The following is a 14,195-nucleotide window of genomic DNA, read 5'->3' as shown; positions in this document are numbered from 1 at the left end:
TGAAGAATTGAAATTTCTTCAAGCACTAACCTTCAAAAGCATTTCTTCATGTTGGGGATTATCAGAATCATACGGCTCTCTACGCAGTTTTTCCACATCTGCAATAAGGTTTCTGTACCCAACGATTTGCAGAAGGCAAGCCTGAAGAGAGATTCCCAGCCTAGGGTGTTCAAAAACAGAAGAGACACACATGAGGAAGAACAGAGCATCCACTTTTGGCATTTGTTCACTTGATGTATGCATGATAGAACTTTTCTATTAATATTCAGGAATTTGCTCAAATATGATCTGTTTAATAGAAGCACAATTCTTATTAAATCTCCATACGGACAACTGTAGAACCTAGCTAAAATTTGCCTCAAAGTCTGACTTTTTCTAAAGCAAAATTGCAATGGTATGGCTTAAAAAATAAGGGATTTCTGAGGCCAAGATGGGAGGATTGCTTGAAGCCAGGAGTTCAAAACCAGCCTGGGCAATAAAGCAAGATCCTATCTCTACCAAAACAAAACAAAAACCCACAAGAGATTTCTTTATGCAGGTTACTTGAAAATATAAGCAATAATGGGTTCTTAGGGATTATATAGCACCCCCCTAGGTGGGGATATCAGAATTACTTTAGAAAGATGTGTAGAAGAGAATGAGGGTGAGGACAACAGAAAAAGCCCTTAGGGGCTTCAAGGCAAAAAAAAAAAATCAAAACAAAATGAAGTGAAAACATAACAATAACACCACCACCTCCACTTGAGAGTATCCTCCTCAGAGGAGACAGTGCTAAGAGGGAAGTTACAACTTTACAAGATGTTCTATTACGTTCTGACCCCCGTAGTTGTCTGAACACTTTTTCTTATGCCGAAACAAAATCTGCTTTCAAATTCTGTTCTCTGAGCAAATTTATTTCCACCTTTCCCCTGCCATGACTATTTAAGATAGTGATTCTTCTAATCCCCAGGGAAAAAATAACTCTTATTTCTTTAATTCCCTCTCATGGGACATGATTTTCAGATGTTTTATTTTATTTATGTTTTATTTTTTGAGACAAAGTCTCACTCTGTTGCCCAGGCTGGAGTGCTGTGGTACAATCTTGGTTCACTGCAACCTCTACCTCCCAGGTTCAAGTGATTCTCCTGCCTCAGCCTCCCAAGTAGCTGGGATTACAGGTGCCTGCCACCACATTCGGCTAATTTTTATATTTTTAGTAGAGACAGGGTTTTGCCATGTGTGGCCAGGCTGTTCTCGAACTCCTGACTTCAGGTGATCCGCCTGCCTCTGCCTCTCAAAGTGCTGGGATTACAGGTGTTAGCCACCACGCCCGGCCGGTTTTCAGGTTTTATGATCTTTCTCAGTTCTCTCTGAATGTACACTATTTGAATAACGGTACCTTTGAAGCATATCACCAGAACAGAAAACAATCTGGCAACTGTAACACACAGAGGATCATTACTTTCTGAATGTTGTTCAGAATGTTGTTTTCCCTTTCTACAGCCTCTAAAGTGAGGTAGAATCTAAAGGTCTAAAGGTAGTACTTCATGTTTACTTATTCCTGTTAAATTCTTTAGAGTCATGTATTTTCTGTGGCTCAAAAATGGTTGAATGTTGGCAATTGCATCTGATACTCTCCAATCTAGTCTTTCGTCTTGTTCACTCATGGACTTTGAACATGTTTGCTTGGTGTGGTGGCAGTCATTATAATCACAGTACATCATCATCTTTTTTTGAGGGTTAAATGATATGCACAGATGTTAAATCTCAAGTTGAGGACAACAGAACTTAGAACTGGGTACCTGCTCTAAACATACAGGACAGTCAGACAGCCTAGGAATACTGAACTTTAATAAAGTCATATTCAATGAATGGCTTTCATCATTACTTGTTACCATAGCACCAAACAACTAAGTCGGATATTAAAATTTAGGAAAGATATTAACATTTAGGGCATCATAGCACCGGTCACCCAGAAAGTCAATGTAGGATGGAGAATAGAGCTAATTTTGAGGGAAACAAGAGAATGGAAGGAATAAAGAGGCAGGAACAAGAAAAGTCAATTAAATTTTCTCTGCCCGGGTGTGGTGGCTCACGCCTGTAATCCCAGCACTTTGGGAGCCTGAGGTGGGCAGATCACGAGGTCAGGGGTTCGAGACCATCCTAGCCTACGTGTTGAAACCCCGTCTCTACTAAAAATACAAAAAATTAGCTGGGTGTGGTGGCATGTGCCTGTAGTCCCAGCTACTTGGGAGGCTGAGGCAGGAGAATCACCTGAACCTGGGAGGCAGGGGTCGCAATCAGCCTAGACTGCACCATTGCACTCCAACCTGGGTGACAGAGCAAGATTCCATCTCAAAATAATAACAATAATAATAGTAATAATAATTTTTAAATAAATAAATGAATTTTCTCTGTAGTAATTTTTAGTGCCACCATAAGCAGCACTTTAAAAATGCAATTAAAACAAAGGGAGGTTAATAGTAGTAACAGTTTGGTAAGTTATAAAGTGTTTGCCCCATCTCTAAGCTATTTCTTTGTTTTCTCAGAAAAGTATTAATTTTTTATATATCAGATCTTATCAATGCCATTCTGGAAAAAAAAAAAAAAAAAAACACCAGAATCCACATGGAGATTTTTTAAAAATACTACAGGTTGAGTATTCCTTATCTGACATGCTTGAGACCAGAAGTGTTTCAGGTTTTGGAATATTTGCATATACATAATGAGATATCTTGGGGATGAGACATAAGTCTAAACATGAAGTTTATTTATGTTTCATATACACCTTATACACATAGCTTGAAGGTAATTTTATACAACATTTTTAATAATAGATGCAATCAGCTGGGCACAGTGGCTCACAGCTGTAATCCCAGCACTTTAGGAGGCTGAGACGGGTGGATCATGAGGTCAGGAGATCTAGACCGTCCTGGCTAACACACTGAAACCTTGTCTCTACTAAAAATAAACACAAAAAAATTAGCTGGGCAAGGTGGCATGTGCCTGTAGTCCCAGCTACTCGGGAGACTGAGGTAGGAGAATCCCTTGAATCCAGGAGGCAGAAGTTGCAGTGAGCTGAGATCATACCACTGTACTTCAGCCTGGGTGACAGAGTGAAACTCCTTCTCAAAAAAATAAAACAAAATTAAATTAATAGATACAATCTGTCACATGAGGTCAAGTGTGGAATCTTCCACTTGTGGCATCATGTCAATGCCCAAAAGTTTCAGATTTTGGATTTTCAGATTAGGTATCCTCATCCTGAACCTAACAGGGTCTTTTAAAAAAAGTGAGATCAAAAGAATGGAGGGCAAAGAAATGCTCTTGAATGCAGCTTATATAACTTTCATAGAACAAACATAGAAAAGATTTGCTATTAAATTTAATCCAATCTCTAAATATGATTATAGGACTCATATATCCCTCTTGCCCGGTTTTAAATTTTTCGTTCAATCTAATTTATAATGAATTGCCTTCTTATCACCTTCCCAGAGGAATAAAATATATGTTAGGTTTCAAAAAGACATTTACTACATAAGTAAATCAACCTTTGGTAGCTAAACAGGCAAAAGGCAGCTAATGAACTGAAGTGGCCGCCGAAGAACACTATGGACATCAGGTGAAATGAAGTTTTTGTGCCGAGCCCCTGGATAGCTAGTATCTAAAATCCTTCCAAGAGATAGACCTATGCAAGTGTGCTCTGAAATTTCCTTCAATTATAGTTCCTGCCTTTGGTAATTATGAATAAAAGCCTTTCTCAAAGGTAACATCTGAAGTTCTCAGACACGAACATCTAAAAGACAGTTTGATTGTTACCAACCTAAAACCATCTCTAAATATATCTGCATTTGGAATTTATTCTACCCAGTGTCCTTAATGCAAAATTTTACTGAAAAATTGCTGTACCCAGTGGAAAATATAAAGCTAATTTTAAATGTCACGAACATTGCCAAATGCATTTTAATACTTCCAAGATGAGAGGAATAAATTATGAAGTTCTAAAGTCTTGGTATAAAAACCATTTCTCCCTCCCACACATGCCTGTCTTCTTGACAAGCAGGTAGAAACTGTCTCCAAGATCCTCAACCTGTCATAAAATAATTTCATGAAGGAAGTGAAGGACTATTCTAGATGGAGCAGAATCAGCTTAAGCACATTTACAACTTGAACGTTTACTGTTAATGTAAAACACAGGCACCAGACAGAGTGACTGTGGATGAATGGGCTCATCTTCCTCTATCGGGGCACCCATCACATTTCTTACATTCATTGCATCTCAGAAGCATAAACCACAAAGGAAGTACAAAGTTGTTGCCATTTACAAATATGAAAAAGGTACTTTTTTTCTTTATTTTTCATCTGAAAGTCAAAACATGGCAGATGATTATTTTAGGGAGAGAGGGAGGGAAAAAAAAGAGAGGAGACAGAGAAACACTAAATATGTGGCCTTGTGACTTGTGTTCTGTATTTCTGACATAAGAAACATATTCTTACTGTGGATTTACGTCAGGATTAATTTTTTTCAGTTCCATGATATCTTCTATAGTTTTTTCAATAGCGTCAGGGTGAACACTCACAGAAGTCTGCAACAGCTGGAAAACATGTTTCAATCAGTTTCCTTTTCATTAACACCAGAGACTTTATCAGTATCTACTGGGATAGAAGCTTCAAGTATTTGCTTAAGCTTCTATAAGAAGATTTAAGTTAAAAGCAAAAATTGATTTAGTGTACTTTAATTCTAATAAATTTGATGTTTTCATGATGGGGGTAGTGCAATTTTCCTGACTACTTTAAGCAGGAAAATACATACAATTTTTTTTTGGTTTTGTTCTTACCATTTTCCTGTTTCAAGCTACCTGTATTGAAATGTAATATTTTCATTTCCTCTCCCAACATAGCTTCTATTGTTAATGGGCATTGTGTTTATGACTAAAGAGTGAGGTACATGGGGGAGATGGTCTTCAGGATGTCAAAATTAATAAGACAAACTTGTCAAGAATCTTGAAAAAGAAAACAGGTTTCCTCTCTTCTGTGGATGCTCCATAGTGTGCTATAAAAGGGGGCATAGTGGCTTCTTTGATGTTATTGAAAAATCTTGAGTATAATGTTAAATGATTTGGATATTGGGGAAACAGTAGGGAGTTAACACGGCTTCTATGTTCAAGTAATATTTATTTTATGATTTGGGAAGAAGTATAAGAGTTCATTTGACAATGAAATAAGTACTTCACAAACCTGCCTAGAAATTCACATATAGTGGCTGTTCTCATGTAAATAGTACAGTGGTTTGTAATGGGCAAATGATTCTTTCTTTTCAGTTGGCAGTAGTTTTTCTAGCCAATGGTTCTGTCGGTTTCTTAGAATTTTTACTCTTATGATAGAGGTAAGCCTCCAAGTGAAAAGCTGCTGAAAAATGATTTTACTTACCTTACTTTTAGAATCCCTCAGTGATGTTTCTGTGAAAGCAGTAACAAAAACAGTCATTCAGATTATCCGTCACACATGGTTTAGAATTACTATACCGAAAGACAACATCATATCCTCCATCCTACCAACTCTACCTTTTGCTTACTTCTTTGTCTCAGGCTTACCGATTTTCATGGTTCTAGAAGCTCCCGGCTTGGTATTGTAACAGATCCGTTGTAGTTCACATCTTCCAGTTAGCTTCCTCATTACAAATTTCAGGCAGCGCCATAGAAATTTACAGTAAAAATACAGGCATATCTGGAGCAACATTCTGTGAAAAACAAAAGACAGCACCCTTCCAACAGAACTCTGGAAGAGAAGAGAAAGCGGCCACCACCAGCAGGAAAAGAAGCCCAGGAGAAAATCAGGGCTTAGAAAAATCACTTGATACTTAGCACACGTTCCTAGTCCCATGTTACTTTATTTGCAGTAGCTACATTTACTATGACTGTAAGAAACTCCAGAATTTTCTATTCTAGTAAATTTGATATCCCAACAAACTGAGGATGAAGCATTAGAATCTTTTCTCTCCCCTCCTTTGCCTAAAAACATCTTGGAAATAGATGAGTACCTTGAAAACAGAATCCTTTGAAACTGCTTGTATTTTAGGCGTCACACTCCCTTTGACGCGGGGGAAGAACACGCTCTCCTCTTTTGCCTCCACGAACAGCTTCTCAGCTTGCCCTTGTCCATCTCCAGCCCCTCCCTAGTATCCTCCTCACCCTCTACCAAACCCACTATTTGATTCCTTCCCTTGCTCCCTTTCCTCTCCCTCTGCTTTCCCTTAGGCACTGCAGCCCTCCTTGAGGACTTGGCTGTGGCCACCTGTCTTTTCTGCTGACCTATCCTAACATTTCCTGGCCTTGTCAGAAGCCCTCCTCATCAATTCACTGAGCAAGCACCACTGACCTTTGATTTTCCTAGAGGTGACCACCTTCCCTGATTAAAACATTTCAAACACTCCTCTTGAGAAGTTTGTTCTTGGCTCTTGCTAAAGAAAGTTTTCTTCACTGCACATCCTACCTCACTCCAACAATACCTCAACAAATGATGAACTATATTGTCATCAGTCATGTGCTTATTCACACATCTCTAGCCCATGTAAATCCATCTTTTATGCTGACTTTTAATTTTTAAAATGTGAGTGCCTACTATTTCATGGTACTGTTCAGAATTTTAAAATGACTCAAGCTTTAGTGGTAAAGAGGACTTTTCCTTATATATTCAACCCATCTTCTCTTTATACTGTACATTCCCAACAGGCAGAATTATTTATATCACTTCTTTTTGGTGTCATTTGGAAAAGATTTTTCTTTAGTCTCAAAAATTCACTAATTCCTTCCAGTTCTAAAATAAGGTGATGCATGGTCATCCAGATATACAGGAGTAGTTAACTAATAGCCTCAACAATGTGATCTCACCCTGAAAAAGAACCAAAACCTTGGCTGTGTTTCTTTCCTCAAATTGCTCTGGTTCCCAATATCTTCAACAGCCTTGTGTTGAAAATAAAAATTCAAACAGTCTGATTTACACAAAGGCATGGGGTCTATATCTTATAAATGCAAAGGAAATGGAAAGAAACGATACAAAACAACCGACCTGCTACACTGAGATAACAGAATAGGAGAGTTTGCAGGCAGCAAGATTATGTCCTAGAACATCTAATAAAGTGAAAATGTCCACAATATGTTTATCAAGTAGAAAAAAGTTAAAAAGAAATATGGGATGATCTGCTTTTCCTTTAAAAACTAAAACAAAAAATTTTAATAGTAATGTGTAAAGCAGGATGTGTAACAAAAATGTCAACAGTGGTATTGATGGGTAATAACATTATCAGTAATTTTTATTTTCTTAAGTATTTTTTGTAATAAATGTGTATTATTTTATTTAAAAAATAAAAATTATAACAAAAATTATGATGTATAAAATGATCACCAAAAGCCATTACGAAAGTGCATATAAAATGTCCATGTATAGTCAGCACAATCAGATTCTGCCAAAAGACAAAAAAGGATTTACTATATTGTATAGCCTAACATTCAACTGTTCTAGTCAAATATATTCTAAGATCTGTTAGGATATAGTTTAACAGCTTCCAAAAAAAAAAAAAAAATACCCCAGAAAACCACAACAACAAAACCCAAAATAACTCTAAATATATATGTATTTTTACATATAAATATATATGTATACTTATTGATATATAAATATACTTATGCTTATTTATATATATTTATATATGTAAATACATATATATTTAGGGTATAACCCTAAAAATAAATTTAGTGGGATATTTTAATTAGACAAGTGAGAAGATTTATAAAACCTCAGCTTGCTCTCTTGGAACATGTTTTTCATTTTCTAACTACTGGAAAGCTATGCCAAAAAAAAAAAAAAAAGATTGAACAATATCTTGTTAACTGGTCCCCAGCCAAATGGTAATGATATTAATTCCTGGGACATATATATGTATATATATTAACATATTAATATATGCTATTAATTACTAAGTCAAAGATAAAAACTTTCCATAATATCTGTTTCCTGTGCAATTTTCAGGAAGTTCACCCCATCTGTGGGCTTACACCTCAAATGAAGCCACCTTTTAGTCTGTGTGGCAGAACTCTAGCACAAGTGAAACTATGTGATAATCCATTTCTGTTTGTACTAAATCCTCCTAGAGAAGAGGACCCTTATCATCATTGTTCATAGAGTGTCTTTATATTCTTACTATTTAGGTTCCAAGGCATCAAATATAGCTTAAATTAAGCACGAAAAGTTTTCCCCATGACCTCTGTATCAGGTCTACACAAAGAGGAGGCTTGAGACCTAGAAGAGTCATCCTAAGTGGCAGGAAGTGTCCAAATATAGAGTTACCTCCAGCCCAACTGTAATTTCTCCCACTGGCCTCCCGGTATATGAGAAAAATGGCTGTGTTACTGTTTTGCATCAAGACAGTCTGACATCAAAAGGAAGAAAAGACATCACATTCTGTTTGCTTTTATCTTTTTAAAAAAACACCCTTGATGATGTTCACACTGTCAAAGACATGAAACCCAGTAGAAATCCACAGCAGGGTTAGGGATGAAGCATCATTTCTCAGGGTTCACCACTCTGTGAAGTAAATCACATCTCTCTCACATAATCATAAACAATTTCAATTATGCACATTTCAATTATGAAATGATATCCATACACTGCTTGTTCTTTCAGAATTCCTAGGCCAACAGAACCTGATAATGATACTTATTATCCAAGATATATTCTGTTTTCTCCCCTTATTTTTCTAATGGACCAACATGCTCACAAATATTTAATTAAAACTTCAGCTTGCTATGCTAGTTACTATATATTTTTTATCCAGATCATCATATCAAATTATGTTTTGATAGGTGTAATTTATTTTGTGTTTAGGTTATAAACCTAGTCCCGGGAGGTCATGGTCAGAGATGGACACACCAGGGTGATCTCTTACTTCAGAAGCAATACACAACTCGCTTCCTTAGAAAAGGACCAACTCTGCAAAACCTTCATGTGAGCAACTTACGCTGGCTGTTCACCATCAAATATTGACTGCCAGGAGCTCACTTCTTAAATTATTGGGATCTATTTAAGTCCCTAAATCTCAAAATTTATGGAAAAAACTCCTGAGGATCAAAAGCAGAACAATTAAAAATGACTAACAATTTTGAGAGAATGTTCTATTAGTTTGATTTGTTTACCCTTAAAAGGAAGCAATTACGAAATAGATCTGTAAATGCTCCTGAGTTCATCAGTGGTTAGTTTAAGAAGGAAGGAAGGGAGGAAGGAAGGAAAGAAGGAAGGGAAGAAGAAAAGAAGGACAGATGAAAGGAAGGAAGGGAGGGAGGGAGGAAGAAAGGAGGGAAGGAGGGAGGGAGGAAGAAAGGAGGGAGGGAGGGAGGAAGAGGAAGGAAGAGAAGAAGGAAGAGAGGAAGGAAGGGAGGGAGAAAAGGTGTATCTATTTCTTATTTGAGTTTAAGGATTTTGGGATTCATTGTACCCTTTCCTCCTTTTAATTTTATTTGTTTTATGTCCTATTTTTTTTCTGACTGCATGTTTCGGGAGAAGGCATTTCAAATGTACCTGTGAGACAGAACCCACTTAAACTTTCTGTTGCACTAGCACTAATCTTAACCTGTTTCATACCCTCTTCACCTTCTGAACCCTCTGCTCAGGGGGTTTATGGCTCTGCTCCTTTCCCTCCCAGACTGAATCAGCAAACCAATAAACTTAGTTTTAATTGGGTAATATTTGCTTTTCTTCTTCCTAACATTAGACTTAGTTTTATTCATTCTGATGGAAGATTCCTGACTCATTACTAAAAAGATCTGTTAGATTTTCTAGGAACAACAATTAAATCCTCAAGACTAGATGTAGAAAATACTGATCACCACCTTCTCTTTCTAATAATTACATACATAGGCAGCCGTTTTTTGTTTATTTCTGTTCTTTAATCACAACTTTTGATAGCGTTCCAAAGAGTTACTGTAGCTTCCTAAGATGAATGCCTTGCTTAAACACTGGGAGAATCTGATTCAATGATAAGAGCTACTACACATGCTCCATTTCCAATCTTTTCTGTTACTGCCTTTTATTAATATTCTGCAGAGTGATGTTTATGGCTGAGTTCACAGCAGTGTTCTTCCATAAAGCAATTACGATCACGTTTATTATTTAACATTCATTCTCTAGTTTGAACCAGAATAGCCACCCAATGTAAATTATTCAAAATGGATCATATCTTTGCTACTAAATAAAAGCAAGCTCCTGTCTTGTGGTGCTTTGTTAGAGAAATCTATTCAGAAGGGATGGAGCCTCTGAAACAGGAGATGCACCTAAAACCATGCTACCCCTTGCCTGTGGGGTGAGGGGTTGTGGGTACCTGTAATGCAACACTACTCCATCATCTTAAATTTGTGACTCTGAAGTCTTCTTTTGGAACAATAAGAGAAAAGTGGCTTATTTTGAATAGTTTCAATGAATGTGCTAATGAAAGTTAATTCTTGCTTGAAGAAATCCTGTAATAAATAAAAAGTACACTATTGTTGATGAAAGATACATACAAAAATAATCACAGTTCTTGGTTCAAATCACAGTTTCCCAAATGAAATACATTTCATCTAAGCAGCCATAAAGAAAAGCAAGCTGCTCAGTGTTCCCAGCAGTTCATTTAGTTGCTCCATTGAAGTTCCTAAGTAGGGGCACTGACAGTCAGTTGAGAATTAACTTATCAATAGGTACTTTGCCTAGTAAATGGGACCATCTCTATACGAGCTTTCTACTGGGAAGGAGAGGCTGCAGAGGACTTAGTACATGAACTGGAAATCTGAAATCACACAAAGAAATCATCTATGGGTCTCTAGGAAAACAAGAGTATTTCCCTCCTTTAAAGCAAGGCAGAGGCCCCAAGATCCAATACCCAGATAGTGTGAGGCCCTGTGGTTTTTTTCCATTATTCTTTTTCTGAGAAAAATCACACTAACTTCTGAAAAGTAAAAATTAAGGGGATTGGTGGGTCTATATCTATCATGGATCAATGTTATTCAAAATTATATTGTTATAGCAAAAAGGACATTCTTTTTATAATACATTCCAGGGAAACTGCATCCAAAGGCTTAGAGAGCAATAACTGATTGTGGGATAATTAAAATAAATTAATTAATAGTATATCCATTTCCTTTCAAAGGAAAGGAGGTGCAGGTTTCTCTTAATTTTTTAACATCATTATTCAACTAAAATTTTGATGCTTAAATACACTTTATAAGATTTATTTTTATTTATTTATTTTTCAAGACAGGGTCTCACTCTGCTGCCTAGGCTGAAGCGGCCTCGACTCCTCTGGGCTCAGGTGGTCCTCCTACCTCAGCCTCCCGAGTAGCTGGGACTACAGATGCACACCACCATGCTCAGCTAACTTTTTATTATCTATAAAGAGGGGGTCTCGCCATGTTGCCCAAGCTGGTTTTGAACTCATGGGCTCAAGCAATCTGCCTGCCTCAGCCTCCCAAAGTGCTGGGATTACAGGTATGAGCCACTGGGCCTGGCTACAAGATTTTTTTAAATCAGATTATTTTTTACTCTTTGGACAATACTTTTATTGACTTATTTATAAGAGGAAGCAGTGAACACATTATAACACATTATACTTTGACATTTTAAAAGTATTTAAATGCAACCTCAAATATAAACTTTTGTTGGTAAATATTTTTAAGGAGACCCAAAATAAGTAAATGTATAAATAAATGAAAATCATCAAAGGTATTATTCACGCTCCATCATCCATTTATAGGGTTCAAAATATTCTATAGGGGATAAGAAATGGGCCTGTTATTATTATAAATTTGCTACATACATAATTCAAAAACATTTTAAACAACCCAGTTAGAAGACATGCTCAGTATTATGAACAAATTCATTTCTGTTAAAGACCTAGAACAGTTAAAAGAAAGAAAGAAATTTGAAATGAGTTGGGGGGAAAATGAAAAATGATAATTGAAAGGTATTTCCATTTATTTTATTTATTCCTTCATGGAACCAAATGCAAAATGAGACTGATGGTGCAGTACTGAAGAAACGAGAGTGGGAGTCACGGCTGTGGAAAAAGTGAACACGAGTCAAGAATTTATTTTCACTGCAAGCCGTGGGACCTCCCTGTCCACCAGGAGCTTATAGTCTAGCAATGAAAAGGACAAGAAAAACAGAATGTTGAAAAACAGCGTGACAATTTATAAAAGAAAAATGCCCAGGGTGTTGGAGAGGCAGAGGAAAGAGAGAGAGTACATTCCTCTGAGGCTGGACAGGAAAGCCAACTCCACCATCCCACGAGGAACGGCCAGAAAGCGTGCCTTCCTCACTTCAGAACAAAAGTGAAACTTCCAATGGGTAAATGAATGAAATTCAAACTAACATTTACAGAGTGCCCATAGCTTTTGGCTATATTGCTCATGCTCTGCAGGGAGAGCTTAACAAACAGTGAAGTGGCCAAAGAGCTGGCCTCGAAAAGCTGAGGGAAAGCCAAGGGGCAGGAGAGCTGGGATGTATGTGACGCAGCTCCCAGAGGGTATCAGACAGCAGCTCGAGGGCAACGGGCAGGCTCTGGGAAGGTCACCGACAGGAGACTGCCTAGAAAAAGATGCGGGTTAACATATTTCAACGAGAGTATGGACACAGCTTTTGTTTGTTTTAATGCAAGGAGCAAAACAATGTAAAATATATGTGTATATATATGTGTGTGTATTTGTGTATGTTTATATATACATATGTGTGTCATATATATGCGTGCATACATGTACAAATATACATACATACATGTATGTACCATAAAAAAGAGAACACTACAGTTAAAAGTACCAGTCTGGCCGGGCGCGGTGGCTCAAGCCTGTAATCCCAGCACTTTGGGAGGCCGAGGCGGGTGGATCACGAGGTCAAGAGATCGAGACCATCCTGGTCAACATGGTGAAACCCCGTCTCTACCAATACAAAAAATTAGCTGGGCACGGTGGCGCGTGCCTGTAATCCCAGCTACTCAGGAGGCTGAGGCAGGAGAATTGCCTGAACCCAGGAGGCGGAGATTGCGGTGAGCCGAGATCGCGTCATTGCGCTCCAGCCTGGGTATCAAGAGTGAAACTCCGTCTCAAAAAAAAAAAAAAAAAAAAAAAAAAAAGTACCAGTCTACAGTGAGAGAGGTATTTGGATGCATAGGCCATAAACCTTCCCTTTTTCAGGATGTAGCTTCTATATCTCATAAGCTCTGTCAATGCCTCAAGCAATGCTAATCGAATTCTGGAACAACTACGTGTTCCTGCACCTTCTGCTCTTCAAAAGCAATGGAAAGTGGGTCATACTGAATCAAAAGTTTGACTAACCTATCTGGAAGTCAGACTTGGCGTCTAGTCCCAATTTGCCACTATGAACTAAGTGACTTTGGAGAGGTTACTTTGCTTCTCTGGGTTTCTTCTTTCTCACATGTACGGTGAAAAGACAGGACTAGATTTCTGGCTCTAACAGAAGGCCAGATGTGTTAGAAGGAGAAAAGATTTTTTATCTGATTCTCCTTTCTCTTTGAGGACCTCTTTAAGTCAGGGTGAAAATGTTAACATGCTTTGGGGGCTGCTTTATGCTGTGCTTGCAAAGGTGACCAAGAACTGCCCCTAACTTGATTTTTGCAAATATCTTCTACCCACCCCAAACAAGGTCTACATCTAACAAACTTGGACCACTAGTGCTTATGACACCAGTCACGCCTTCCTGGCCTTCTTCACAGCATTCCATACCTTCTATCCTTATTTTAAAATATTAAAATCCTAGTCTTTCCTTTATCTCAACATTGTCTCAAAGACGTGTTTCCTAAATATTCCTTCACAAAATGTCTGTAACCTGTCACTGATCGCATTTCTTTATATATCTTAGTTTTGTATGCATATGCCTCGTCTCTTACCAGGTGGTATGTTACTTTGGAACAGAGACATCTCACATTCATTTAGTTTTGAGATGGAGTTTTGCTCTTGTTACCCAGGCTGGAATGCAGTGGCATGGTCTCAGCTCACTGCAACCTCTGCCTCCTGGGTTCAAGCGATTCTCCTGCCTCAGCCTCCCTGTAGCTAGAATTACAGGCAACTGCCACCATGACTGATTAATTTTTGTATGTTAAGTAGAGACAGGGTTTCGCCCCGTTGGCCAGGCTGGTCTTGAACTCCTGACCTTAGGTGATCCACCCACCTCAGCCT

At 37.8% G+C, this 14,195-nt stretch overlaps 1 protein-coding gene across 3 annotated transcripts in view; it reads right to left on the bottom strand.

Moving 5' to 3' along the window:
• The window catches only part of ELMOD1 (ELMO domain containing 1), a 76,075-nt gene that overhangs the window by 30,834 nt on the left and 31,046 nt on the right, over positions 1–14,195 (bottom strand). For 2 of the 3 annotated variants that reach the window (XM_064375388.1, XM_021670810.2), the window contains exons 3-6: positions 5,574–5,719; positions 5,410–5,438; positions 4,477–4,574; positions 31–160 (exon numbers count right to left, since the gene is read on the bottom strand). In XM_064375388.1, coding sequence (XP_064231458.1) covers positions 31–160; positions 4,477–4,574; positions 5,410–5,438; positions 5,574–5,719 — 403 coding nt within the window. Of the gene's footprint in view, positions 1–30; positions 161–4,476; positions 4,575–5,409; positions 5,439–5,573; positions 5,720–10,351; positions 10,488–14,195 lie in introns of all 3 variants that reach the window. The other variant, XM_064375389.1, reaches the window with a different exon arrangement.

The sequence above is a fragment of the Aotus nancymaae genome, unplaced genomic scaffold, assembly GCF_030222135.1.
Source record: "Aotus nancymaae isolate 86718 unplaced genomic scaffold, 86718_ANA_hifiasm-v0.15.2.pri h1tg000012l, whole genome shotgun sequence".
Taxonomy (NCBI): Eukaryota; Metazoa; Chordata; class Mammalia; order Primates; family Aotidae; genus Aotus; species Aotus nancymaae.
This window is presented reverse-complemented; position numbering and strand designations above follow the sequence as displayed.